This window comes from Acromyrmex echinatior, chromosome 9 (assembly GCF_024713525.1).
Source record: "Acromyrmex echinatior isolate Ae372 chromosome 9, ASM2471352v2, whole genome shotgun sequence".
NCBI classification, from domain to species: Eukaryota; Metazoa; Arthropoda; class Insecta; order Hymenoptera; family Formicidae; genus Acromyrmex; species Acromyrmex echinatior.
In genome coordinates, this window is record NC_141860.1 from 10942395 (window position 1) to 10968527 (window position 26133).

The 26133-nt window shown below is 36.4% G+C and overlaps 2 protein-coding genes across 6 annotated transcripts in view; both read left to right on the top strand.

Moving 5' to 3' along the window:
* The first annotated feature begins 2049 nt into the window (after window positions 1-2049).
* On the top strand, window positions 2050-10924 carry ttv (exostosin glycosyltransferase 1 ttv). 2 transcript variants are annotated; one of them, XM_011068174.2, is made up of 9 exons: window positions 2050-2913; window positions 3317-3496; window positions 6142-7182; window positions 7273-7474; window positions 7559-7678; window positions 7752-7982; window positions 8072-8338; window positions 8426-8676; window positions 8743-10924. In XM_011068174.2, the coding sequence occupies exons 3-9, from the start codon at window positions 6299-6301 to the stop codon at window positions 8921-8923; spliced, it is 2136 nt and encodes a 711-aa protein (XP_011066476.1). In that variant the 5' UTR covers window positions 2050-2913; window positions 3317-3496; window positions 6142-6298; the 3' UTR covers window positions 8924-10924. The 2 variants fall into 2 exon arrangements, with proteins under 2 accessions (XP_011066476.1, XP_011066473.1); XM_011068171.2 differs by lacking the exons at window positions 2050-2913; window positions 3317-3496 and adding an exon at window positions 5111-5844.
* A 121-nt stretch (window positions 10925-11045) lies between these two features.
* Cda5 (Chitin deacetylase-like 5) overlaps window positions 11046-26133 on the top strand; it is a 55996-nt gene continuing 40908 nt past the window's right edge. For 3 of the 4 annotated variants that reach the window (XM_087409252.1, XM_011068170.2, XM_011068169.2), the window contains exon 1: window positions 11046-12248. In XM_087409252.1, the coding sequence (XP_087265378.1) occupies window positions 12197-12248 (52 nt within the window). In that variant the 5' untranslated portion in view covers window positions 11046-12196. The remainder of the gene's footprint in view (window positions 12249-26133) is intronic. The other variant, XM_087409251.1, reaches the window with a different exon arrangement.

Here is a 26133-nt window from a genome sequence, read left to right on the forward strand (position 1 = left end):
AATCGAAAATTGAGTCACTCTTTTTCAAGATTGATTCAATTTTTACTCTTTAGAATGAGATTTCACTCTAAAGAATTTAGAGAGTACGTTTTACTGTTTAAATTTTTTTGTGTGTCACGACTTTAATGAACTGTAATCGTCACGCTATGGTTACTTCGATGAAGAATATTAATCGATATTGACGATTTTGTATTGCTCGATTCGAATACCGCGTCGCCATCGGTTGAAGAACACGAGAATGAAAAATAAATTCTGTTGGACTCATTCGTCGATAATGTCGATTTCTGTTTTACCTTTGATTCACACATTACGAATTTAATTTAGCAACTTTTCTTTGCGGCTGTAAGAATCTTTCCCAAAAATTTTCACAATACGTTCCCGAATAATGATATCTCAAAAGTACGTATCATGGAAATGTTTAAAATGGATCAGAATTATTCCGTTTTCCCTAAAAATACAACAGAAATTTAGGAAATAATTGAACAATTCCGGATCGGAATCTATTTTGGACAATTCCATAATATATGCCTAGAAATGACTAAATATTGATTAACTTCACGTCGACGATTACTAATTTAAAAGAATTAGTTGTAGCACAATTTGTATATGCATAACTTTAATCAATTCCTAATTCAATCTTTCTTTTTATGTCAAATAATGATTCAATAAACGAGAATGGATTAAAATGAATTGAAATTTTTTTTCTATCCAAATGTGTATTTTATAAATAGCGAATACTTTTTTTGGATTTAATTGGATTCAATTGGATTCAATTAGATTCAATTGGATACAATTGAAAAACTGCATTTCCTATTCAAAATTTTGAATCGAACAGTATTCACAATTGTGTGTTTTTGCACAGAAAAATATTATAATATTATTTTTAATATAATAATAATATTATTTTTAGATTGAAAGGCATAGAGATATGCTCCATGCAATTCCTATAAATGAATAAAAGGCATTCAGGATTGAAAAGCATTCATTTTAACATTCGTGAATCAATATTTCTGAAAATCTGAATCCATTTCAATTCATTTCAATCCATTCTCGTTTGCTGGGACAAAATCATCTTTATGATTAAATTGTTGTGTTTTGGCTAATAGGAATAAGTATAAATAAAGAAAAGATAAAGACCTAAAGTAATATTTTCTAAGTATCTAAACAGATACTTTATTTATACTATAAAAGCTATAAAAGAAGAAAAAAAAGACAACTCAAATATTAGTGAGGCAACTTTCGCACAAGCGAGTGATTCAAGAACATATCAATCGAATATTATCAAATTGTAATATCTTGTTGTATAACTCGATAGATCTAAGCAATTGATAAGAATACTTTACAATAATTACAATAATTGCCTAATTTCTTAAGCGTCGGTTCGAGCAAGCAAAAAAAATTTATTTTTCAATACGATTGCATAAGTAATTTTTCAAAGATTTTATAATTGCCTCTTTTATAAATAATGTTGACGCATTTGAATTCACGGAAATCATAGATTATAATTGACTTTTGACACGAACGCAATTTTTTATAAGATCACGGAAGGCTATTGATAATGATATATATAATTTACTATTAATTGTAATATAAGTTTTCTTTTTGTAACGGTTTTTTTAAATAAAAATATTCCAACATGACTGTTCAGTTAAACGATACACTCTGACGCACATTAGATAACATTCAGGACGAGGCTCGAGCTTGCATACATCCAGATGTTAATTTTTATCGTGATAATTAAGCATTTGATAATAAAATCAATAGCGTTCGTTATTTCTCTGTCGTCCGAGTCCAGGAAGATCGCGCGAGGATTCCACCAATGTGCGAAGAGAGTCTCGTCACGCAAAAGATCAACATTCGCGTATGCATAACAATAAGGTACAAATTCCTCGCGCGGCCGGTAAAAAAAAGTTTACTTCGCGAACGTTGAGTAACATAGTCACATACAGATATATATATATATAATGTGTGCCGAGAAACGATCTTGTGTGGTCAAGGTAAGAATTTCATAATTCCGATGCCTTGACGTCCACTCATCAAGGAACACGATGTTCAGTGCTGCACGATCGGGAAGATGAGCCTCTCCGAATGAGTTTGAATAGAGAAACATTTGAACTCACGAATCGATATCGTCGCGTCCGCGTCAGTCTGTTGCCGGAAGTATTTTTACTTTAATTTTTCTTTAACTTTTATTCTCATGTTGTGTGGAGTGTTATTTATTTCTTTCGACTTTTTAACTCTTCGGTATCACATACGTGTCACATATATAACATACTGCATATTGTTTAAAAATATCGTATAAAAATGAATATATTATAACAATTTATTTTTAACAGAGATATTAAGGAATATAAAAGTAACGAACGAATATAGTATTAATTGATGGTTTTCAGCAAGAAACACAGTGCAACGTAGTGATTATTTCATTTTTCATTAATATTAGCAAACGCTAAGATATAATAATTTACTATATTATTCTACAAGCCATTAGTAATAAATCGGAAGCTAAAAATTGATCAATCACAGTTAAATGTAAAAAAAAATAATCGACTATGATTGGTCAATTTCTATCTTCTAACTTTTGATTTATTACTAATGGGTTATTGTAGAATGTGTGTTACACTATATATATGTAGTCATCTGTACCTCTTGCTAAAAAGCACCCTTTATTAACCCTAGAATACTATCGATACGTAAATTTTACGTATAAGTGAGCGAGCTTATTGAGTGTTAAACTATACCTTCAGTGAAGTTATAGTTACATGTATATCTCCTAATGAAATAGGAGAGCTAATATCTGCTAAAAGGTAGAACAAACAGAGACATGATTTCAAAAATTCTCTCCATTATATACACACACAAATACACACGTCAGTTTGGACTGCCAGGTGGTCAATATTATATCAGTGATAAGTGAGTTCAATTTTTTAAAAACAGTTTTGTGTTATAACTTTGTATTATATATTTTATTCGAGTGTAGGAGGAAACACACATACATATAATTGAACTATATATATTCCGTATTATTTCAACATTGAATTTAATAAATAATGCGCTTATTCTTTCTTTCCTTTGAAGTTAATAATAAAATGTAATAATCTTTGTGTCTATAAAAATCTAGATTATAAATATTTTGTCATTAAAAGTATGAAATGTATAAAAAACTTGATATATCGTGTTAATTAAGAGCAACCTTTTTTGTTCATAAAAATTACATATTGATAGCAATATCACTCAATAGGGATAGCATTGTAGGCTTGATAAAGAAATTATAACGTATAAAATAAAAGAAATGTCGGATTTATTATATCCATAGTGATACCGAAGGGTGCTGATCTCTAATTTATCTCGTTTGATTCACTGATTCACGCGCTGCTCTTTCGTGACGTTTAAATTATTTTCGCGAGAGTACTACTCGCGAGCGAAGGTATGACGGACACTGTATAAGGGATGAGCCACCGATTCGATCGGTTTCATGAGCTGATCGTCTTCATGAGTAAGTAGTCAATTGAAACTCTCGCGAGCCGATCGCGCGTCGGCATGCATCCGAAATCGTTCGAACTTGTTCGCGATTCGCTCCGACGCGCTAACGAGAAATGGTTATTAAATTGCAAATCGTCCACATCCGCTTCTGCGAACAACGGGCCGCCTTATGCGTCACTGTGACACCACCATAGTGCATATAAAGTTTAGCGCAGATATTGACGAGAATAATCTTTCCTCTACATAGAAAGGACGATTTTGCTCGAGTATTTACCTAGATACATACAGATCTGAAAATCATTTGGTTGGATCATCAAAATAATTATGTAGGTCACCCAAATTGGTTGCTGAAATGTCAAAGTTTGCAGCGTTGCTCATCATGCTTGAGATTCCTGCATTATGTTGTTTTAACAATATTAATTTCAGATCTGTAAATTTTTTGATACCTCTGCAAATTCGTTCTTTTCGTGTATGCATAAAAGTTATAATTATCGATACCAATAATAATGATACCAATAATGAACTACGTCAAGAATTGATCGACATTAAATGTGTATATATGTGTAACATCTCCAGTTGGTTTGTCCTCTTGTTTTAGCTGACGTCTTGCATTTGATTGTGAATTCATGCATTGTCGACTCGATTCGAAAGCTCTTTGTATAACTCGCTCGAGTATTGCATTCTTCCAAGAAACGTGCCTTGCACTCCTACGGAAATTCTCTCTCGCTACAAACTGTATATTACACTCTGTTTATAAAGTTCAAAGTTGGTCAGAAATTGGGAGTCGATCGATAAAGATATACCGACTATTCCAGTTTGGAACATCGATTTACATATGTTTGATTATTAATAAGGTGTTATATCTAACTTCGTATAATATTACTAATCGATGATACGTTCCAGCGATGATTCTAATATAGCTTCTATTAGTTAGTAATTAAATATCCATAAATTTATAAATTAGTACCCTTAGAAAAAAGTGTTTCAAAAAAGTGTTATATTGAATAGTTAAATAAAGTATATTGAAACACTTTTCCTTAAGAGTAAATATCTATAAATCTAAAAATTAGTAATTGAAAGAAAAAAATAGAATACTAATTTTTCTGTGACTTTTTTAATCTTTAAATAAAACTTTATTGCTTTCGCTTACTATTTGCTTATTAAAGTTTCTTTCTAATTTTTCTTAACAACTTACGAAAACTTATAGAATGATATTTCGAACATTATTGACAAGAATAAAGTGCATACCCGACACATTGTGTAATATCTGCACATGCGTGCAAAGTTGCAAATTATGCGAAATGTAAAAGCTGCACGCAAAAGCAGAGTTTTAAAAACATTCACAATTCTCTTTCTATGCTAGAAATTATTTCAAAACAAATAATACAGTTTTCGCGTATTTACATATGTTAAAATTTAAATAAAATAATTACACAATAAAATTTTGGAACACACGCATGTAATATTGTGCATAAATGTGATCATTTTTGCGAACGCACACAACACTATGTAGACATTATGTATTATATAAATTATTATATAATGTACTTTACATAAATCATTATATAAAACAAATAAGTATGAAAATTCTGTCATTAAGTTTTATTATCATATACATATGCGACATTCGTCCGTTAATTAGCAAAGTAATTTTCTGCGCCGCGACGCGATGCATCGTTAAGTTCGCCGCTGTTTGCGAGTTGCCGCCGCTCTCGCGACTCGCGACTCGCGAGCGTGACGTGAAGTAAAGTGCAGGACGGTAGGCGGTGTGCCAGTCTACTAATCATCCGCGACGTCACAGTAGTGTTCGCGTTTGCTTTTTTAGAACAATTATTTCAATGCGCCGCGGCGTGCAATGATTTTGCACTCGTGGGCGCTCGGCGATCGATGCCACGCGTGTCCGTCCGGCATCGGCCCGAAATGCGAGTGGGCGTAAAGTCGCCGCCGAGGCCGACGGAATTGCTGTGCGCCGTAGATAACCTAGAAGGATGATGGTGGTGCCGTCGCGTCGGCGATACGTGACCGTGTCGTAAGACGGGTGTATCGCGTAGGATATCATTATGGGTTGCGCGTGCCATTTAATCTGATCGCGACGTGGAATTACAGTGAGGTCGCCGATCGCCGATTGCGTGGGATTTGGTTCGCGCGACTTATAGGTTATCCCAAGTCGACTGGAGGATCGACCGAATCGTCGCCACGGATTCGTAGGATCTATTTGCACGATCTGTCGTCGCGTTATGCGCACTACCGATAGAATTTTGTCAACGGATTTATATATCGTCCCGCCGATCCATCATGCATCTTGTGAAGATCGAGCAGCCCTTTCTGTCAATAGCTACCTTCTGTCTTAGTTTTGAACAGGTGATAATTTTTCTTCGCGAGTGTCATTTAAATTTCTGAATTTTTTTCTGTTTAATTTTATTGGAATGGAGAGAATTGTGTGATATCGCAGATATGTGTCACGAGATGCTATGTCACTATGACAAGTGTTCTCTTAGTAACATATGTAATTTCTCTTTAAATTTTTGTTAAGTTTATTATTTAAATATTCCTCAAATTTAGTAGTAAAATATTTTTTCTTTTGTTGTAAATATATTTTTATTATTTTTAATGAAAAATTATTTATAATTGACACATAGAATCTTTGTTTTGTTACAGCAATATGAAAGAACTGGCATGATTATATCCTGGAGAAATTTCTGAGATAATATAGTTAACTATTACAATGTGTTTGTGACTGAATAGACCTTTTACATTGAAGTAAATAATGCTTAGAACTATCATATATCTTTGTATAACCTGACTGTATCGAAAAATGCAAGCCAAGAAACGCTATCTATTATTATTTGTAACATGTGCGTTTCTTGGTTATTGCTATTTCGGTGGATATCGTTTAAAAAGCGAAAAATGGACAGGCAGATCTCAGTTGCCTTATGAGCGATTGCCTTCATATTTAAGTCTAAATGAAGAGTTCTATGACAAAGATTTAAAGACATCCAGCGGGGCTTTGGTCATGTCTCAGCGTACACGGTATTGCCGCATGGAAACTTGCTTCGATTTTACAAGATGCAAGCAAGGTTTCACCGTGTATGTTTACCCGGTCGAGGATGTGATAAGTCCACTATACCAAAAAATATTAAATGTTATCACGGAGTCGAGATATTACACGTCGGACCCAGCACGGGCATGTATATTTGTCTTAGCCCTGGATACGTTAGATAGAGATCCCTTATCGACTGAATTTGTACACAATCTTCCCTTGAAATTATTACACCTGCCATATTGGAATAACGGAAGGAATCATCTGATATTTAACTTATATTCTGGTACGTGGCCCGATTATGCTGAAGAATCACTGGCTTTCGACGTGGGTTATGCCATGCTTGCTAAGGCCAGCATGTCCATTTTTAAACACAGACCTGACTTTGATGTGTCAATACCTTTATTTGGCAAACAACATCCGGAACGTGGTGGAGAACCCGGCCAAGCGTTAGAAAATAATTTTCCTAATAATAAAAAGTATGTGGCAGCTTTTAAGGGAAAACGATATGTACATGGCATTGGATCTGAGACAAGAAACGCTCTCTATCATCTGCATAATGGTAAAGATTTGGTGTTTGTTACAACTTGCCGGCATGGGAAGACCTGGAGAGAATTCCAAGATGAACATTGTCAGCAGGATAATCAAGAATATGATACGTAAGTAACAAAAATGTTATAAGTAGTTAAATTGTTTGAATCACATGGACATTATTCAAAATGTAATTGCTCATATTTTTCATTTTGCAGATACGACTATGAAATTTTATTAATGAATGCTACGTTTTGTCTGGTTCCACGAGGACGACGATTAGGTAGCTTTCGGTTTCTAGAAGCTCTGAGATCGGGATGTATTCCAGTCATTTTAAGTAATAGTTGGGCTCTTCCCTTTCATGAACGTATTGATTGGAATCAGGCTGTAATATTTTCCGATGAAAGATTATTACTCCAAGTAAGGAACATAAATGCATATTTTGAATTAATTTCACTGTTACTTTGTTTTAAAGTGAATGATTAAATTTCATGAATTTTACAGATTCCAGATATATTACGATCCGTGTCTAATGTACAAATTCTTAAACTACGACAACAAACACAATTTTTATGGGAGAGATATTTTTCCTCTATTGAAAAAATTGTATTCACCGTGTTCGAGGTAATTGCCTATTCTTATATGAGCTATCAGAACCTTATTTTCAGTTTTTCGTTAATTATAATTATTAATTTAGAATATTCGCGAGCGTTTGCCATGGGAAGGTGCGCGGGAGAGAATCGTCTGGAATACTAGTCCTGGAGCATTGGCGATTTTGCCACAATTCACTGATAGCCAGCAAGAACTTCCCTTTTCGAACAGTAATCCTGGTAACACTTTCACTGCCATAATCTATTCGCAATTGGGATCCACCGCTGTACTTTATCGTTTACTTAGGAGTCTCGCGAAAAGCAAGTACCTAGATAAGGTAAGCCGATTTATTGCTAATTTCTTATTATTTCTGTTTGCTATGCATTTTGCGATATATCTTTGTGCTAACAAATTATTTTGTTCAAGATAATACTTATGTGGAACTCGGACATTCCGGTGCCAAGAAAACCACGTTGGCAAGGTATCAGAGCGTCAATCCACGTTGTTGCGGTTGACGGCATATCTCAACGTTTTTATCCTCATCCGTTAATCAAAACTAGTGCCATATTGTCGCTCGACGAGGACGCCACTCTAAATACCGATGAGATTGACTTCGCTTTTACTGTTTGGCGGTCATTTCCCGATCGAATAGTAGGGTATCCAGCGAGGTCTCACTATTGGGATGATTCAAAGGTAGGTATTATGCAGTCTGCGTTAAGTAATTTCCGTTCAGTCTGTAACTGTTTCGTAATCGAACTAATCTGGCTTTTATGTACGTAGCGTTCCTGGGGTTATACCAGTAAGTGGACAAACGACTACAGTATCATTCTCACCGGTGCCGCTTTTTACCACCGTTATTATAATACTCTATATACCGAGTTGTTAAGCTCGACTCTCCATAAGACCGTGGAGCAGTCACAGAATTGTGAGGATATACTCATGAATTTCCTGGTGAGTCACGTAACTCGAAGGCCGCCTATCAAAGTGACGCAGCGCAAATTGTACAAAGATACCACGGTAGCTGGAATTAGGTAGATATCGTTGAGACCATATATATACGATATCATTATCGATTTCTGACTCACGTTGGATTTCAGATCTCCGTGGAACGACCCGGATCATTTTATACAGCGACAAACATGCATGAATACATTTGTCGCTGTCTTCGGATATATGCCGTTGTTGCGATCTAACATGCGATTGGACCCCGTTCTGTTCAAAGATTCCGTGAGCAATTTGCGCAAGAAGTATAGGCAAATTGAACTAGTTAGTAATTAGAATTGTACACACTGCTCGATTACGCATGACTATTTAATTTTTTAAGCGCGCCAAATAACGCAAAATCTTTGCGTACGATACTAGATCTATTTTTTTAGCGCACTTACGATAAAAGTTGAGTCAAAAAAGTTATGTATGTACATAATTTTAGAGAATGAAAAAGGAAAGAGCGGAATAATGTGAATAAGTGCAATAAATATAGCTAAAAAAACAGATCTACCGTCTTTGCCGTGCGAATGTGCATATACAGTTGTACGGGACACGTTTGCCCGTTTGCGTGCTATGCCATATTAAGCTATCGGTATTGTCGGGCAGCAAATCAAAGTCCGTTATCCAGCAAGGACGCACGGTGATATCCCTGCGATTTATTTGTAGTAATTTTGTACAAATTGTAGAATCGTAACGACGCCGTTTCAATTTGACGATGTCTTGCGCAGCTATTATTAACTGCGGGCATTTAATTGATGTACATACAAATTATTTCGTAATTATTAATAAAAGAAAAAGTTGTTTAAGAAATACTTGAATTTTTCATATACTACATTGAAATCGTTTAAACGATTTGATGTAAAAAAAGATAGAAAAATCAAATTTTTCTTACGCGCGTGTTTTCATACGTAATTTATCTTGCAGCTGAAGAGGAAAACAGAAGCAAAAAAGGTATCATATTTGTATGTATAACAATATTTTTAATCATAGAGATTTGCGAATGTTTTTCTATTTGAATAAATGTATTTCATGTAATTCTTCTTAGATTCGGGATACGTAAGAAATCTAAAATTTTAAGGCGGACTTCGTCAAGTGCTTTGATAGTAATGACGTGAAAGTCAATGTTTATATTGAGACGAGGTGCAAGATCTGTTTATATTTAAAATGATTGTAAAGATGTTAGAGTTTAATGCGATTATCGATATTGATTTTTCTTGCTATCAAATAATTTTAATTTAATACGATATAATTTTAAGCGTCGCCTTATTAACCTCTTTCCCCTTTTTACCCTTTTTAATCTCTTTTTAAAATATATATATCACATATTTAAAGTTGATAAAATTTTATATCCGAAAAGATTCTGTCAATTTATCTAATTATACACAATTATTTATGTGCAACTATTGTGTACGCTGCATTGTTTTAATGGGTAATCACGTTCTACCGATCGCATTGGTTTACAAGTATATTTAATGAATCTGATCAGCATATTTATTCAGTTCAGCATATCTATTTAGCATATCTATTTGAATACTGCCGAGTTCTCAGGAACATGCTTGAAAAAAAAGAAGAAAAAAAGAAATTTTCTTTATCAAGGCGTCGCAACAATATCTAGTCGTTTACACCGATATGCAATACATTGTTACACGATGAGAAAGATAATTTGTAATCCCCTCGGTTAGAAGGATTGTACAATAATGTGGCATCTGCATGTGTCTTGAAGACGGAAAGTTATTTATATATATGATACGTTTTTTTTCTATTGTGCGTTCCATTATTATTCTAGAGAAATATTAAAGAAGCTCCATAATTTTTATGCACAATATATTTCTGCAACTTGAGGAGGTATGCGTATGCGTTAGAATCAAAAGCGACTGCGAGTTAATTGAAATTCTTATTATCCAGAATTTCGTGTTGTCATTAATTCTAATGATTGATCTACTTTACGATTGTCCTTGAGTTGCATCAATTGATAAATGTAAATTAGTATCTGGGTGTATATAGAAAGTGATAGGATAATCTGTATCCTTTAATTGCTCGGCGAACAATCCTAATCAAATATGTTCCAATCGTTACCGGTCACTGAAGGCAAGCATAATTCTTCGTACAAAAAAAAAAGTCCTATACAGTGGCCATAGATATTTTGATTCTATCCGATATGAAGTGATGGTTCCGATCTGTTAAACATTTTCCATATAATCGTATTGCGGAAAAAAATAATGTAAGGTAATAAGATATAGTATTAGTCATTTTATATGGGGGAAAAAATAAACTGTTTTGTACAAAAAGAAACGCTATTGAAGATAACATAATTATTTTTATTGATCATTCAGTAGTAGATCCCGTGATGTGATTATAGATCTTACTAATTTTGGGAGGACGTTGATTCGTCCTCCAAGATATAGAAGCATAGTATATATTTAAAGAAATAATATTAATCATTTTCATTTATACCGTAATGAATGATTATAACTCCGTATAATAATTGTCTGATTGTAACTTATAATTGTTATCTGTACCATATAACATAACAGGAAAAACACAAGCATGGTAAATCTTAAGCAGTAAGCGAATCATTTTTAAAACTCGCGGCCAATCAGAGCCGCGAGTTTTAAAATAGTTACCTCAACTATGATTGGCCAATTCGCTTACTGCTATGTTCAGTCACTTTACTGCTTACTATGTTCACTCACTTTACTATTTTTCCACGCTGTCGCTCTTCGAGCTTTCATTATCGGTAATCTATAGTTTTCTTCCGCAACGAGCAAGGATTCTATCTTGTTTCTAAAAAGCTATTCTAACAGGAAACTGGCCTCATCACGTTGAATGCATCAGATTGAAATGCATCTCGTCATCGCGCAGCCCCTTTGGCCACATGAAACCGAGAACGGATTCGGGGTTAAAATCGCAGTGCGGCGTCGAAAGAAAAGCTCGAGTGACGCGGATTTTGGACAACCGTCGAAGACGACCAGTGTCCACCACCTGGTCCCCACTCCATCCCTGGTGATCGCGAACGTCTATCGCACTGATGAGGTGGTGGGCAACGCGCGCGGTGGTGGGTATAGCACCAAGGCTCCCTTCTTTGTTGCTCGCTCTGCTAGAAAGGTGACTATGCCATGAAGACGGGCGGCATCGTGCACGCCTCGCGTATATACTCGCAGTCACCTTTCTCTCTTCGTGACCGTAGCATATGTTCTGCGACGTCCATGGCGCATTCGCGGCTCTGAACAACGACGCTGCATTGCTGCTGTGGCTCTCGTAGACTCGCTCGTCGGAAGGAAGAGGAAGAGGAAAGGAAAAAAAACGGAGATTCGGAGTGACGATCGACCCGCGCGAGGTCAGTCCGCGGGTAACCGAGTCCGGTGGATCCGGAGACACCGAGGACTCGAACGAATTTTGAAATCCCCGCGCTGGTTTCGCCTCCCTTCGGTGCGGTCGGGGTGTGTGAGAGTCCGCGTGAAGAGGAGAAGAGGATAACAGTCGCAATCACCCCTTCGTCTTCGACCAATACCACCGATACCACGTCGTGATTCCTACGCCAGCGACCAACGACTACGAGGGAAGATGATAATCGTGAGCAGCGTGCTGCTGATCCTGGCGGTCGTGTCAAGAGTGGGTGAGTATCTGATTAATCGTTGCGTGCCTGCTCCTCTTTACCGGGAGGATGTACGTTTAAAGACCACACATAAACGCGGTCAAGCTAACTAACTTTATACATCCGAAGTCGTTGAATGTCGCACTTTGCCTCTCTTTTGTGGGTGGTCTTTGATACCCAAAACACAAGTGTCATTGCACTTTACCTCTTATATAATCTTTAGTATTCACAATTTAACAAGTTCATTATTAATGAGTACCGAATTAAAAATTTTACTTTTAATGTACAGTCGCGTTAAAATCATCCGTTGATATCCTTGGAAACGAATTTTTTACAGAAATCTTTTATAAGAATTTTATTCTTATCAAGATCATAAAAATGTTAATGGAATATTTCAATCGATCATTTCGCTCAACGGTAAATTCTAAACAATTCAGTGTGAATTTAACGATGAACTGAAAAAAAATTAAATATATACTTGAATATTTCTAAGTAAATGTAAACATATATTTATTTGATACAAAAACTCAATTTAACTATCATTTTTTCATTGAGTAAATATTTATTCACTCTAAGATTGCTTTATACTATTTAAAGAAATATGTCATCAAAATTTATTTTTTTTTTTTTCAGTATGCGTTATATAATTCTCACAATTGTTGTTAATGTTAACGCCAAAACATGTGAGTTTTACGTAAATATACTTCTGATGTAAATACCAGGGATCATAAATCCCTATCACGTCGATGTAATATTACACCAACACGGTGAGAATTATGTAGACACCACATGGTGTTAAAACCACACCGATATTTTTTAGAGTGTACAGGTAATCGTAACGAATAAGGAATATTGCAGATCAACCGGACGGAGAATTGATTGCGCGGTCTCGCGCGACAGGACAATTTATTGAGACAAAGTTTTTTCATTCGAGAGGGTTCCCGCGCGGCGCGGGAAAGGCTATCGCGGTAAAACTCGCTGCTAACTCGGGCTGGAATCGCATGCTCGCTCGCTCGCTCGCTCGTATTAGCTGCGAAAATGTCAGTTTACGTAATGTCCGCGCCGTTGGATAACTGGCACACGCGGAAATCAAGCTATCGCGCCCATCGATCCCCCGGGGTGCGCCCGAGGGTAGCGTTATATTCTCCAAGAGCTCGTTTCCCGTCGCGCCTGATCCTTTGATTGACAGGAATGTCCCGCATGGGCGACCGAATGCTGCGCACCGAAACGCACGAATACACTTTTCTTTCTTTCAAATCCGCGCTGTCACGGCGCCTTGTCTTTCGAGCCGAGTTAATTACTCCAGGAGACCGATAAATGTCGTATAAGTAGTGTTATTTCGAGCAAAACTATATATGGAGGTACTAGCGTAAAATTAATGAGTATTAATTTCAGTGGGATGTTACTTAATTATTACTTTCGATTTGAATACATCAACTGTATAATTATATACGGAACGATTTTGCTGAAGTATCTAAAAATTTAGCTAGAAATAAATCTGGAATCGTTTTATTAAATTATGTAGAAATAATTATGTAGAACTGGTTGAATATCAACATTTTTTTGCAGCATTGTTTATTTATGTTTGAATTTCTTACATAATTATTTTGATGGCCCAATTGAATCATTTTTAGATTTGTATCTAACTAAATTCTTAGATATTTCAGCAAAATTAGTCTTTCCGCGTACGCAAGACTGACTTCTGTAATTTGAACATTTGTGCTTTTTTTTTTAAATTTAAAACATAATTTCTTCAAAATAAATATTTCTTTCTATAAATTTATGCTTAGGATAAATTTATGCTTAGGACAAATAAATCTCTCTGTATGTAGAGACAAAGTAATATCAAATGGAATGTTAGTTAATTAAAGTTTTATTAATGCATCTTCATACTTTACTGTCACGTCGTAAGTCACTCGGATCCAAGAAAAATGATAAAAGCAAACGATTCATTATAATTATCTCGTTTATGAGATTTACGATATCTGAGTGAAGAATCTTGAGTGTGTGGAACGAGTGCGTGAATGTGTGTGCCGCTTTGTTTGTGTTTGCGAGTAATTAAACGTGTCTACATAATACATAATTATCCGCGAGAGGTTCCTTCCCCGAAGAAACGTTCCCGCGACACAGCGACGGTTTAACATTCCCAAATGCAGAAATCTCCCGCGGGCGGTACTGCACGTTCGTCTCTTACTTTCGGGGAGGGAGGAGAAGCCTTTTGCAATCCGGTAGCACGGTAGGTCGGTTTCGCATGCGAAAAGACCGATTTGCGAAACTTCGCCGCAGCAGTGGCCGAGCTTGGATAGAGTCGAGCGCTCCGGTGAATATTTCATTGAAAAGGCGAAATTGCGAAACGGCGAGTCTCTCGGGAAATTCGTGGTATATTCGGGGAAAATTTGGTCATCAGAAGATCTTGCTTGGAAAGCCTCGACTTATTTATTAAAAAAAGAAAAAAAGAAAAATATAAGATCGAAAATATCGATCAAGTAGAGAAGTTAATCTACTGGTTGACTGATTGCAGCACAAGGCAGACGAAACTTTATAAAATTAATAATTGCGCAATTGTCAAACAATGATGCGTGCCAGTTCGATGGATAAGATTTACAACTCTTTGATTGCTTAACGGTTATTTTTTTATGTACATATAAGTATAAACTTTACTACTAGATGAATGGCTACCAATTGACTAAACAATTAGGAGGCTCTCAAGTAGTAAAACGGTTGCCTGAAGCAACCGATTAGTACTCCTGCTAGTAAATCCGCTTATGCCTGTCGATTTAGTTTACGTAATAACATTACAAGTGGCAACTACTGAGAGTACCGTCGGAGACTCCAATCGCATCTTCGCTCGTGCATTCTCATCAAAGAATCGCGCCGCTTCATCCCACCGACGAGTAGTTGTGCCAAACGGAGCTTCTCGCAGGTTTCTCGCGGAACAGAATCAGCCTGCACGATTTTGCGAAATCCGAAAGTGACCATAACGCTGTCGTGATCCACGTCGGTCTCGGTCGCGTATCTCGGCCGGATCAGATATAAAACAGAATTCATCATTCGGCGAAGCGGGCGCGACGTGGATCCGAACAAAAGGAGAATGCTTTTAACCGAACGGTATTGTTGCTATATTTCGATAACCACGACGACCCGGCTCGGCGTGGAAATGGTCCCTTTGCGAAATCCACCCGGAGGTGCTCGGTTGCACCGTGTACACCGCAGGCGGGCAGGACGACGGCGTTCGGAAGGCAACGGGAAGGGGACGTAATCAGAAATCTGTTCCCATCGGTTAACGAGACGGTTACCGGGGACAAGGGGGACTCGTCTCGTCTCGCAAGAGAGACGTGTATCCGCCGTCGCGAGAGAGATCGCGGCGCGTTAAGATGAAAGATAATAAGAAAGAAATACCGATCTCTTTGCAAGAGGAGACTCGCGGATACATGCAATCGACCGTCGCGTCCTGGGTTAGGTTGCCCTGTTCGCGTTCTGTTCTTCCGTAACACGTTTGCGTCCACAAACGTTAGCCGAAGAACGCGTCAGTTTTTCTAGGTGTTACAAGGCTCTTAAGCTCCGTTGTATTACGGGATTGATGATTACGCTGACGGACGGTGACCTTTTTCTCTCGCGTGAATAGGATATTATGGAATTATTATTATTGAACTATTATTATGGAATTATTACGAGTACTATTATTAGGTATTGTGGAATTATTGGAAATGGATTTCGATTGGAATTGTTTAGTTGTTTCCTAGATTTCTATTATGTTTCCTATACGAACGTTTTTATTAAAAATGTAACTATTATAGATATAGATCTGTAATAATTTTGTTTGCTCACCAAAATAATTATATATAGGATGCTCAAACTGATTGTTAGAGCGTTAAAACTTTTTAATCGAAGCATTGCTTATCATGTTTGAAATTTATACGTAATTATTTGATAAAATTATTTTCAGATCTGTATCTAGCTAAATTTTTATAATAATAATAAACAATTGATTAAGACCGTATATGTGAATACACAACAAATAAGAGTTTCAAGTCTATAACGGTTGAAGCTGGATTTTAGATGCTTAAATAATTTTCATGTGAATTTATATATCACATATGTAGTTATTTTGAACTGCGCGCCGAATTGGTTTTTCGGACTTGTAAATGCAGTTAAACTATTGTAGTAATGTCACGATTAAATCGACAAACAGTTTAATCGTGACATTACTTAATTTAATGCTCAGTCAGGCATCCTATTAGAAAGATGTTAATGTGCTAAAAACTATAAATTAATTTATTACGAAAAATATTACCTCGGCCGGTAGTTGAACCCGGATCTTTAACATTCCATACGAGATACATTTTTAGATATTTCAGCAAAACCGTTCTTTCCGTATATTCTCTAAATTCTTTGGAATAGAATTTTATTTTAAAGAGTGAACATTGAGCCAAGAAGAGTGGCTCAATTTTCAATTTTTAAGAGTGAAATTTTACTCTTTAGAGTGAGATTCACTCTAAAAATTTTAGAGAGTAGGGAAAACGAAATAATTTCGATCGAAAATCATTTCGAACCGTTTATATGATACATATTCTCTTCTGATTCACGAGTTGCATCGATGTGCGTAAGAGAGTAAGAACAGAGAGGCAGTACTATCTTAAGCCACGATGAAATCAATAATTAGGATCAATAATTATTCCTTTGTGCGTTACTCGGTTTTTTCAACAAAAAAAATATCTCACTTATGGAAATAGCATCTGACCAGTATTCAAATTAAATAGCGGATAATAAATTAAATAGCGGAGGGTGCGATGACCACTTACTTCTCAATAGTTAGTTAAATTATCGATTAATGAAAATACTAGTTGAATTCACATAACCATATCCTTAAATAGTGATGTCGCGATTCACAAATATATATGAATTACACAATTATCACACATAGTGACGCCATCTCATTTACATTATCAGTTGGAATGAATTTTCTATTTGAATTTTTTATTTGACGAAGGTCAGTGGCTTTTTGATCGAAATTCGTCCAAGGTATTTCTATGTTATTTCATGGCCGCACATCTTGTATTTATTTTTAAATATAAGATAGTGCGATTTTTGCGATTAATGCTTGGATTAATTGAAAAATATTCTTAATTCTCAGTCTTTTCTCCATTAATCAAATCGATGGTGACTTATAATAGAAATCGCATATTTTTTTTTATTCATTAATAAAATTCCAAGAAATGTAATTTAATTCACATATATAATATGTATTAAAAACATTCCATGAATTAAAAGTAAGATTTCTTTAGTATTTATATTTTGTGTTTCTATTTAAATGTAATTATTTAAAAAAAGACTTATCTAAAAGTATTAAAGTAGTGCAGGATGAATGGCGTATTGCGATAAGATTATACAACGATCCTGCAATAATCTTTTGTCAACCACTTCGATAGTCTGAAATATACGATGCAATCTTTCTCGTATGGCGTTACATATATCCATTAGAGGGATATACACGTACATATACATAAGAGAGGCGGACTCAATTTGGTGCGTAGGCGGGCCATTTCGCGATACCGTCAGCTCGCATCAGCGAAGTAATTTAGCAGCCGGAATGCAGTTTACGCCCCATGATTTACACGTCGCCGAGATATCTCAGCGTCAAGGGCTCTGCGAATTGCAGTTGCTGTCGAAGTGCTCGCATTATCCTTTCTAAAAGCCGTGAGTTATAGCTCGCGAAGCAACACGAGAGCACGTCGTGTATCCTCGAACTATGATCGATTCTTCTGTTTAAAGATTATAAAAAGATTATGGAACGTATAGTATTTCAAATTACGTTATTTTCTTAATGCTGCTTTCTTAAATTAAATTGCACTGCCATTTTGTTAGCTTTCGATCAACGATCGATTCTGATCTGAATTATCAACGTTCTCCAAGTTTCGACAATCTCACACCGACTTCGCTATTCGAGAAGACTATATTGGCAAATAAAATCGATATAATTTATGTAATGCATATCGACCAATCCGTAGACGTACCCATCGCAAACGCACGGACATAAATCACCGCTATTCGAGTCAGTTAAATTTACATCCTTTAACGTTACCCAAGCGGGACGTCAGTGTCCTCCAGTGGAGGGAACTACGATCGTGCAGGGTAATAAAATCGATACTTCTCCCGTGGACTCGTAATCCCGCGTTGGATACACACACACACACACACACACACACACACATACATTACACACGTAGCCGTGTGCTCGAAAACCACCTCCCTCAGTTATTATCCTTTCTCCAGGATCCCAAGAGCACCCGCGCCGCTACGCAATTATCAGGAGAATTTACCGGCGGCATACGTACCTCTCTTATATTACGGGCAACCCCTCGGTCGTTTTGCACGTCGACACGTAAAAACCGCTACATTCCCAACTATGTTCGTGTTGAAGTGGAAATATTCCGCGGCTCGAAATGAGAAGGAAGGATAAGCGGCTTATATTTATATCTCCTCAATTGTAGATTTTCCAAATGCCCACTTGCGGTTGAAAGGGACAGATCTATGGGTGTTGGTCGATGAAAAAAAAATGTTTGACTTGACTACAAAAAATATTGGGAGACTCTTTTCCTTGAATAGAAAAATCGAATCGATTCATAATATTGAATTCGAGACTATTTTAAGATAGCTTTAATATGTAATTGTAATCAAAAGATTGATGTACACTGAGAAAAAAAATTATTCATTTGACTAAATTAATTTAGTTTTTCTGTATTTCTTTCGTTGGATAATGTGTGTATTTAAGTCACTATACGATATGTTTGACTTAAATACTTACATTGTTTATCGAAAGAAGTAAAGACGAACTAACTTAATTTAATTTAATTTTTTTTTTTAGTGTAACGAAGCATGACAAATGTCTATGTTAATGACCAGTTAATTTCATGCATAATAAAAATGATTAAAAATTATTATTAGCAACGGATTATACAAAATAGATTTGAACGAGCGAGAGGGAGATTCGCCTCTGATGTCTCCATGAGACACATTCGCATTCCTCGTTTTACGAATTCGCTCTCACAGTTTTACTCCGTTGGAAATGTGCCCCGTTCCATTATCCTGTGCTCAGGATTCCATCAGCACCCACGCAAGCGGCCGCGCCGCACCACAATTACTGAGAAAATTTACCGTGAGCGCAAATATGTATCTCAGGTTCCCGCGATCGCATAAGCGTCTAGCCCGAGGAATACGACGTTGGACACGGCTTATCGAACACGAGCGTAATATTCGTAAGACACGAGATTTCCCTTTCGTTGGTATCTATTGCCGGACACACCCTCGCTTGCGCAGGCAACGAAATAGCTTCAATGAATTTCACGAAGGATATCCCTTAACTCAAGAGCATTAAATTAAAATAAAAATAGTTTTGTGGCTCGATGAATAAATCAAACATAAGTAAATTGCCTATATAAATCTCTGCGGTTTATTAGTGCGTAAATAATACTTAGAAAGCGATAAAATATAATTCGTAAACAATTGAAAGTAAAATATATGGTTCCTAGGAGCTTCAAATTTGTGTTCTCTTTATACGAAAATTAGTCATTTCTTGCGTTTAATCGCTACAACTCTATTACCTATTTGTTCAGTTGTGTTCTGTTCTATTAGGTATGTTAAATTAGCAATCATAAAGATGAGCTGTAGCAAATCGATGACGCAACGATGCGATGATTGCGCAGAAATAGACTGCACTGCAGAATTAAGTTATAGATCCCTTTCTCTCTCTCTCTCTCTCTCTCTCTCTCTCTCTCTCTCTCTCTCTCTCTCTCTCTCTCTCTCTCTCTCTCTCTCTCTCTCTCTCTCCTTCTCCGGTCGGTACTTTATGCTGAGAAAACGAGTATACACGACGAGGAAAAATAAAGATCTCCATGGCGGCGCGTTTCATCCAATCTTTATCCGTTTATGTCGCTGAAAGCATTCCTTGATTATTATTACCCTTCTCTGGAGGATTCCATCGGTAAACGCACGCGCGTATACGCGCGTTGCAATTACCAGAAGAATTTACCGTGGGGTGTGCACGTATATTATTCCACAGGCATCTCCTTTGTTATGTTCTCGGTCTATTCCGTAAATGCTGTGCGTAAATCGAACGGTTAGACAGCAGATAAAGAGATTGTAATTCAATGATATCTTTCTAGCTTAACTTTTTAGTCCTCGTTTATTATCCTTAAAGTTTCGTATAAATAAACGTATAAATAAATTTCAAAGTAGTTTTGTACAAAATTCTACTTTATTCGTTCAAATGTATCTATAAACTAACGAGCAAGTAGCGTGGATAAAACTGATTGGATGATTGAAATTCTAAATAATGTCGTTTATGCAGCTGACCTTTCTAACTCTGATTTTTCTATTTTTGCTAAACTTAACCCTTCTGTCAATGCATATAATTTTTCACTACCTGTTTCAAAATTTCAATTAAAAATATAAAAATGAAAGCGGGGTAAAACTTACGTAAAATGTTGTTCAAAGGGATTTTGAAGCACAATGAAATTCGCACAAAAACATAAAATATTTTCTATTTAAAATTCGATACATAATATACCTGGATACTCATTGATAAGAAAGATTAACATTAGAACCGCTGATAAATTAATCCAATCGCGATTCAAGATAATTAATTACGAGTATTTATTAAAAAATCACAAAAATTTAAAGCTCCACGGGTAAACCCAACGAATTGGAAAGAAAGATCTATCATATGAGTAAAAAATGGCACAGCCGCGGTTCTAATTAATCATGTCTTTTGAATCAGTGTTGATCCGTTACGTCAGCAGATCCCGCAGGATCGCACATATCGGCATCCAGGGTGGCCTTCCTCCACGCGTCGCAATTAGAGGATTTACCGTGCGTGAGCGCTATACGCATTGCCCATTATGTTCTTCTGCGACTCCGCCGCCGTGAGTTTCACCCCGTTGGCAATTACCCGGAGAATTTACCGTAGCCAATGCACCGATATCGGTTCCTCCGCTCGCCCGTCTATTATCCTTGGCCAGCGACTGGCCACACTTCCCACTCCGCCAACGTGAAACATTCGCGGTATGCGAAGGAGAAAACATAAAACCGCGGAGCATGCTCGTGAAAATCCAACGACATACGATCGCGTTCATTAAAAATCGTAATTTCGTGGCACGAACGTCGTTTCATCACGTCATTTCATCCTTTAACATTTTGAAAAGAAATTCTAGAAAAAAATGTTATCGTCTAAGGATCTATTATCTCGCGGGACTACGGCAAAATATTACGAAACTGTAATTGTTTCTCTTTCGCGCGTTAATGAACATATTACGCTATGTTATTGTCGACAGTTAAATAAGATTTTATTATCTGGGTCACGAGAAACGTATAGTTATGTATTTGAGTCTCTTTTCTTTTTCTCTCTTTCTCTTTTTGTAGTATACTTTTGTGTTTAATGGGACGAATAAAAGGATTGTTTATAGGCTCACTACGGAACCGTCGTGTGTAATTTTAGTGAGGCAATGAGTGATGGCGTACCAATAACGTATTAACGCCTATTACGAGTGCGTTGTAAATTCGTAGATAATCAATCGTTCTTTACCGGTATCGTACGAAAGTGGCCGCTCTGAGGCGATATACTTCCCTGCCCACGTCGTAAACTATTCGGAACGATCATTACTCTCTGAGAAACGGTTAATTGTTAATACCGAATGTGGTAATAACGCGAGTTGCGCGGTCGTTATCCTTAAGAGTTACAATGCCTGATACGCGAGCGTAGCCCTGCGGCTGTTAGATTCTTACATACACCGACGAAATAATAATTCTCTCTATACATCTATGGGACTGAACGGATATTTGGCGTCGAATGTTATCGTTCGCGATCTGAATGCACGGAAAGTACGTAACGAAAAGCGAACGGAAACAATCCGGTGATACAAAAGGAAATGTGTAAATCGATCGTTTCCACTTCGTTAAAACAGGAGCTTATTCTTTTCCAGCAAAAATACGAAAGAACGAATATTTTTATGTTTCTTTTTCTTCTGGGATATTCTGTTATTGAAGAAATTACTTTTATCGGATCGTGCGCGTATAAGAGCGTTTTAATCGGAGACTTTGAAGATCAATGGCTCGAAGCGGGTATGTCGTGTTCCAAATTTTTTTTATAAAGCAAGTTTCGGATTTTTCGCCGGGAGATTCTTGAAAAATCGGCGTGTATTACGAGGAGGCGTTTGTTATAAATTAATTGGAAACCCATAGATCATATCGCGAACACTGTGCGAGACTACGTTCATCCGATGTGCGTACCCGCCAACCGTGTTTTCATTTACCATAAATTAGACGGACGCGAAAGAGATGCGCGAGTTGCTCTCTCTCGTTAAAGCCCGTAGCCCGTACTTGCGAAGGGTTACTGCTGTCGAGAAGAGTTTACTGCCCTCAGCAGACGATCCTCGCGAAGGCTCCTCGTGTCGTAGGTCAGAAATCCTTTTGCAGTAGGGCCGCCGCCTACGCTCGTAGCCTCGGCAGCGTAATGATTTAATACCTTACTATCGTGATCTTGCGCGCCTTAAACATGGGGATCTACCTGGGAACGAATCAAGCTTTCGATCTTTGAAAGCGTCAACGAAGGAGCGGAGTATTATTTAATTACGCAAACTCGTTTATGTATACTATATTTAATTGCGTAACATTTCTGCGCGCTGGAAATTATTTATTTATTTTTTTAAATACTACGAGTTCTTCGAAGCGAAGAGGCATATAAATTACGTAAAGAGAATTTATTTTGAAATAGAAAATAGAGTACTCTGTTCGTACTATAATGCGTTCGTGTGATAAAATGGTATCACAATAGATAAATTTAGGATGGAAAAATTTGTACAACAGAGATTTGAAAATAACGTATATCTTGTAAATTTTTATTATTTATATTATATCAACGAAAGTGATTTGTAAGATGACCTGTATAGTGAATATAATTCGTTGACATGTTAAGTCGATTTTATTCTTCTTTTACTATCGTATGAAAGAATTTTGCGAAAATATCTAATTTCGCGTGCACTCTCAATAAAAATGCTACGTCAATGTAACGTAGTTGCATCTCTACGTTCCCCACTGCCCTCAAAACTATGGCGCATTGAGAAACGAGGTTTCACACTCTCCTTCGACGGAACTCTTCACCTCCTTTGCATACTTCTACCGAAGCGAAATTATGATGTATACTTGTTTTCTACGCTTGCCAAACACACATTAAAGTATCCATCTGCACGAGCACCTCGCAGAAAATGAAAAGGAGGATTGGCTACACCAACGAGTCTTACTCGAAATTCGACGTAAACAAAATTACAATACAAAGTATTTCAATTTTTTTTACTATGCAGGATCTAAAATTTTACTTTCATACATAATAATGTTATTACTAGAACGTGTCACGCGGATAAATAATAAAATTATAACAGATGTAAAAAGTTACGTGTTCATATTTTTAAAGGCTGTAACTTATTAGCTCCTATAGTTACGCGATTCACATTCACGCCGTAATTAGAAATGAGGTTTCGCCTCTTCTATTACGCTTCATTGATCGAATTAATTTTGCAACCTCGGCTTATTAGTTATTACATCACCTTATTCCCACGTCATGCGAAATCAGTTGCATTACATGAGTTATTTAATTTTGAAATGACATTTGAAGATCGTATTTTGGGTAAATTGAAATTAAATGCAAATAATGCAATTTAAATTCCGTGCTTTAAAGTTGGTCGTGAATGAGTTTAACACAGATTACTTGATATTTCGAATATCAAATATAAATAGAAAACAAACAGAAATATATTAAAACTGCATTTTAAACATGCATTTTAATAAGTTGTTTAAATCTCTCTTTCTTCACTAAAAATATATCAGACTTGAAAAATCAATGACCTAATTTTTTCAATTTCTTCAACATACATGTATTTATGTGGCTTAATGATTTGCCTTTCAGAAGACTAATTTCAAATTAATAGGACGTACGATCGTAATTCTGGACGCATTTAACCTTTTTTATTATCCAGTATAATTTTATGGCAATACGAGTTAATAAAATATTTACTGCGTCTCATCCGACGATTGATCGGCGACAGGCATCATGCTTTAGAAGAGTAAACAAAACGCGTGCCCTCGAAATTGCCAGCGCAGATGAGAAACGAGGTTTCACCTTTCCCGTAGGCTGCTTCGCGTCCAAGTCCACCTCCATCGAGAACAGCTGGAGCGAAATCCGGCTTACGCGACTTTCGCACGTGCGCGTGAACGATTACGGGAACGTCGTGGCGAATGGACGATGGTTTTATACGGCATTATTTTCCATAATAATGTTTCTGGTTGTCAACAAGAAAAGTCTTAATTTAACCCTTAGTACACACGATGGTTTTCCAGTCCTTTATCACACACAATGGATCATTCGTGCTCCGGCTTATTTTTTTTCAATATATAAAAATTATTAAGTGATTTGACAAATTATTAAGTGATTATACTTAAACATTTTTAGAAAGTATTTATAAGATTGCGTGTTTAAAAAACAATTGGGTTATTAATGTCCTGCACATTAAGTAATTAGTGATTAGTCATATAAATGATATAACTAATTACTTGATGCGGTTAGTTTTTCGAAGAAAAGAAATGTGCAGGGCATTAATAACACATTAATAAAGATTAATAAAGGTTGATGTTTTTAAAATTCTTATACCTAAGGCATTTGAAAAAAAAAATTACATGCTGGAAATAGAGATATCCATCGCCCACTTTTATTGTGGAAAATCGCTCACTGACGAAATTCACGTTTAGGTCGTGCGGGTGGAAAATGGATCTCTGCGTACCGATTATTAGCAGCAGCGTAATCAAACGTCTCAACCCGAGAGAGCAAACGCGAAAGGTTGTTGGGAGGTAATTGGTAAGATTGCCAGTTACAAAATGGATTGTGTTATTGCCTAAGAAAATCTCTGGGTGAAGACGAATCATGAATTATTATCCGAAACGAAGAACAGAAACGCGTTTGTGGATCTTTTATCCGTATTGAGAAGAATGCGGACGATTTCATACAATTGCAAAATAGAATGCCTCGCAAAATTTGTGTAATTAAAGCACGATTTCGTCTGTCTGTGTTTATTTATCTAGATATTACATCGAATTGATTTGCGTGAGAAAGACTCGACTTTAAAATGTCAGTATTGAAATAACATTATTCTGTAATTTGTTATAATCTTTTTAGCAATATTTTTGTGAATTGCCAAATTTTCTATACAATTTTATTTATAATTTATAATTCTATTTTAAATTATTTTAATTTTAATTATTCTCTAATTATAATTTATAATCTTATACATATGTATATATTATAAAAATAAATCGAGAAATGTTCAACACAAATGAATAAAAAAAGTCACATTCGATCCAGGTCTTAGTACTTAATAATATGTATGAATTTTTACAATTTCTAATTCAGATAATATAATCTTATAGTATTTCGGGATAAAGATAACTACTGAGCATTGAGAGATTCGTGTCTGCAGATGTCGGCGTGTTACGAGAGAAAGCTTCGAAAAACGACACTTTGCCTTCGACGCGAATATTACCGTGGCGCGTCGTCTCTCGCAGACAATCGAGAGTAATAATAGTGCGATTAAGGTACTTATGCACTTACTGTCTCCAGTGCATAATCGGGGATTGCCATAATATTCTAATTGGTCGATGGCACGCCACGCCATGTCGGATTCATCCTACGTTAAAAGATTCAAGGTCCGTTACGATCTAATCGGTCTAGATTAATTGTGATTCGCTTTCGAGACAAGACGGCCGCATTACTCGAAACAATCAGGATAACGAGAAGCAGTGCAATTCGCGATCCGTTCCACGACTGCTCAAACCGTTTCAAGTGCTATTCCGATTTACGGGCCTC

Coding starts and splice junctions, on each gene's coding strand:
- ttv (XM_011068174.2), top strand. CDS start 6,299: ATGCAAGCCAAGAAACGCTATCTATTATTATTTGTAACATGTGCGTTT. Junction 7,475..7,558: donor ATGAAAGATTATTACTCCAA/GTAAGGAACATA, acceptor TGAATTTTACAG/ATTCCAGATATATTACGATC. Junction 7,679..7,751: donor TTGTATTCACCGTGTTCGAG/GTAATTGCCTAT, acceptor TTATTAATTTAG/AATATTCGCGAGCGTTTGCC.